This window comes from Austrofundulus limnaeus, unplaced genomic scaffold (assembly GCF_001266775.1).
Source record: "Austrofundulus limnaeus strain Quisiro unplaced genomic scaffold, Austrofundulus_limnaeus-1.0 Scaffold1300, whole genome shotgun sequence".
NCBI lineage: Eukaryota > Metazoa > Chordata > Actinopteri > Cyprinodontiformes > Rivulidae > Austrofundulus > Austrofundulus limnaeus.
Genome location: NW_013953702.1, coordinates 58556 through 59794, shown reverse-complemented (window position 1 = coordinate 59794; position 1239 = coordinate 58556). Strand labels below are relative to the sequence as shown.

Genomic DNA, 1239 nt, shown 5'->3' with positions numbered 1-1239 from the left:
TGTCCATCACGAACACCATGTTCAGGCATAAGGGTGTCCTGGTGCCAAGTGCACATATGGACACCCTTATGCCTGAACATGGTGTTCGTGATGGACAATCCGTGACGAGCACAGAAGTCCAACAACAGAACACCACTCGAGTTCAGATCGGGGGGGCCGTTCCTCCCAACCACGCCCCTCCAGGTCTCACTGTCATTGCCCACGTGAGCATCACAATCTGTCCATCATTAATCTGTCCATCATAATCTGTCAATCTGTCCATCATAATCAATCCATCATATTCTGTCTATCATTAATCTGTCCATCATAATCTGTCCATCATTAATATGTCCATCATAATCTGTCCATCATAATCTGTCAATCATAATATATCAATCTGTCCATCATAATCTGTCCATCATAATCTGTCAATCTGTCCATCATAATCCGTCCATCATAGTCTGTCAATATGTCCATCATAATCTGTAAATCATAATCTGTCCGTCATAAGATGTCCATCATAATCTGTCAATATGTCCATCATAATCTGTCAATCATAATCTGTCCATCATAATCTGTCCATTATCCATCTATCATCCATCCATCCATCCATCCATCCATCCATCCTCCATCCATCCATCCATCCATCCATCCATCCATCCTCCATCCATCCATCAATCCATCCTCCATCATCCATCCATCCTCCATCCATCCATCCATCCATCCAACCATCTATCCATCCTTCCATCATCCATCCATCCATCCATACAACCGTCCATCCATCGTCATCCATCCATCATCTATCCATCCATCATCCATCTATCATCCATCCATCCATCCATCCATCCATCCATCCATCCAGCTATCCATCCATCCATCCATCCATCCATCCATCCATCCATCCATCAATCATCATCCATCCATCCATCCATCCATCCATCCTTTTTGACAGCTGAGCCTGAATCAGCTAAAATCCTGTAATATTTTCAAAATAAAAGCCTTATACTCACCAGTTTAGCAACCAGTCCAGACCCACAGGCAACATCCAGAACCTGAAGCTCCTTAGGATCACCAGAGAAGTTGTCCTTCAGGAAGTCTACAAGGTGCTCTGGTCCCTGGTACTTCAGGAGTTTAACATCCTGTTCAAACATTTCAGAGTTAATCTGACATGTTGATGTTTGAGGCAGGCCAGGTTGGTGAAGATGTAAAGAACATGTCTGTTAGCAGAAGAGTCAGATGAGTGGTTGGTGTGTGTGTGGG

The 1239-nt window shown here is 43.9% G+C and overlaps 1 protein-coding gene across 1 annotated transcript in view; it reads right to left on the bottom strand.

Moving 5' to 3' along the window:
• Nucleotides 1-1239, bottom strand: part of LOC106534892 (Williams-Beuren syndrome chromosomal region 27 protein) — a gene marked incomplete in the record, with an annotated part of 13190 nt that overhangs the window by 8027 nt on the left and 3924 nt on the right. Inside the window, 1 exon segment of the mRNA XM_014031679.1 lies at nt 990-1118. Within this exon segment, the coding sequence (XP_013887133.1) occupies nt 990-1118 (129 nt within the window).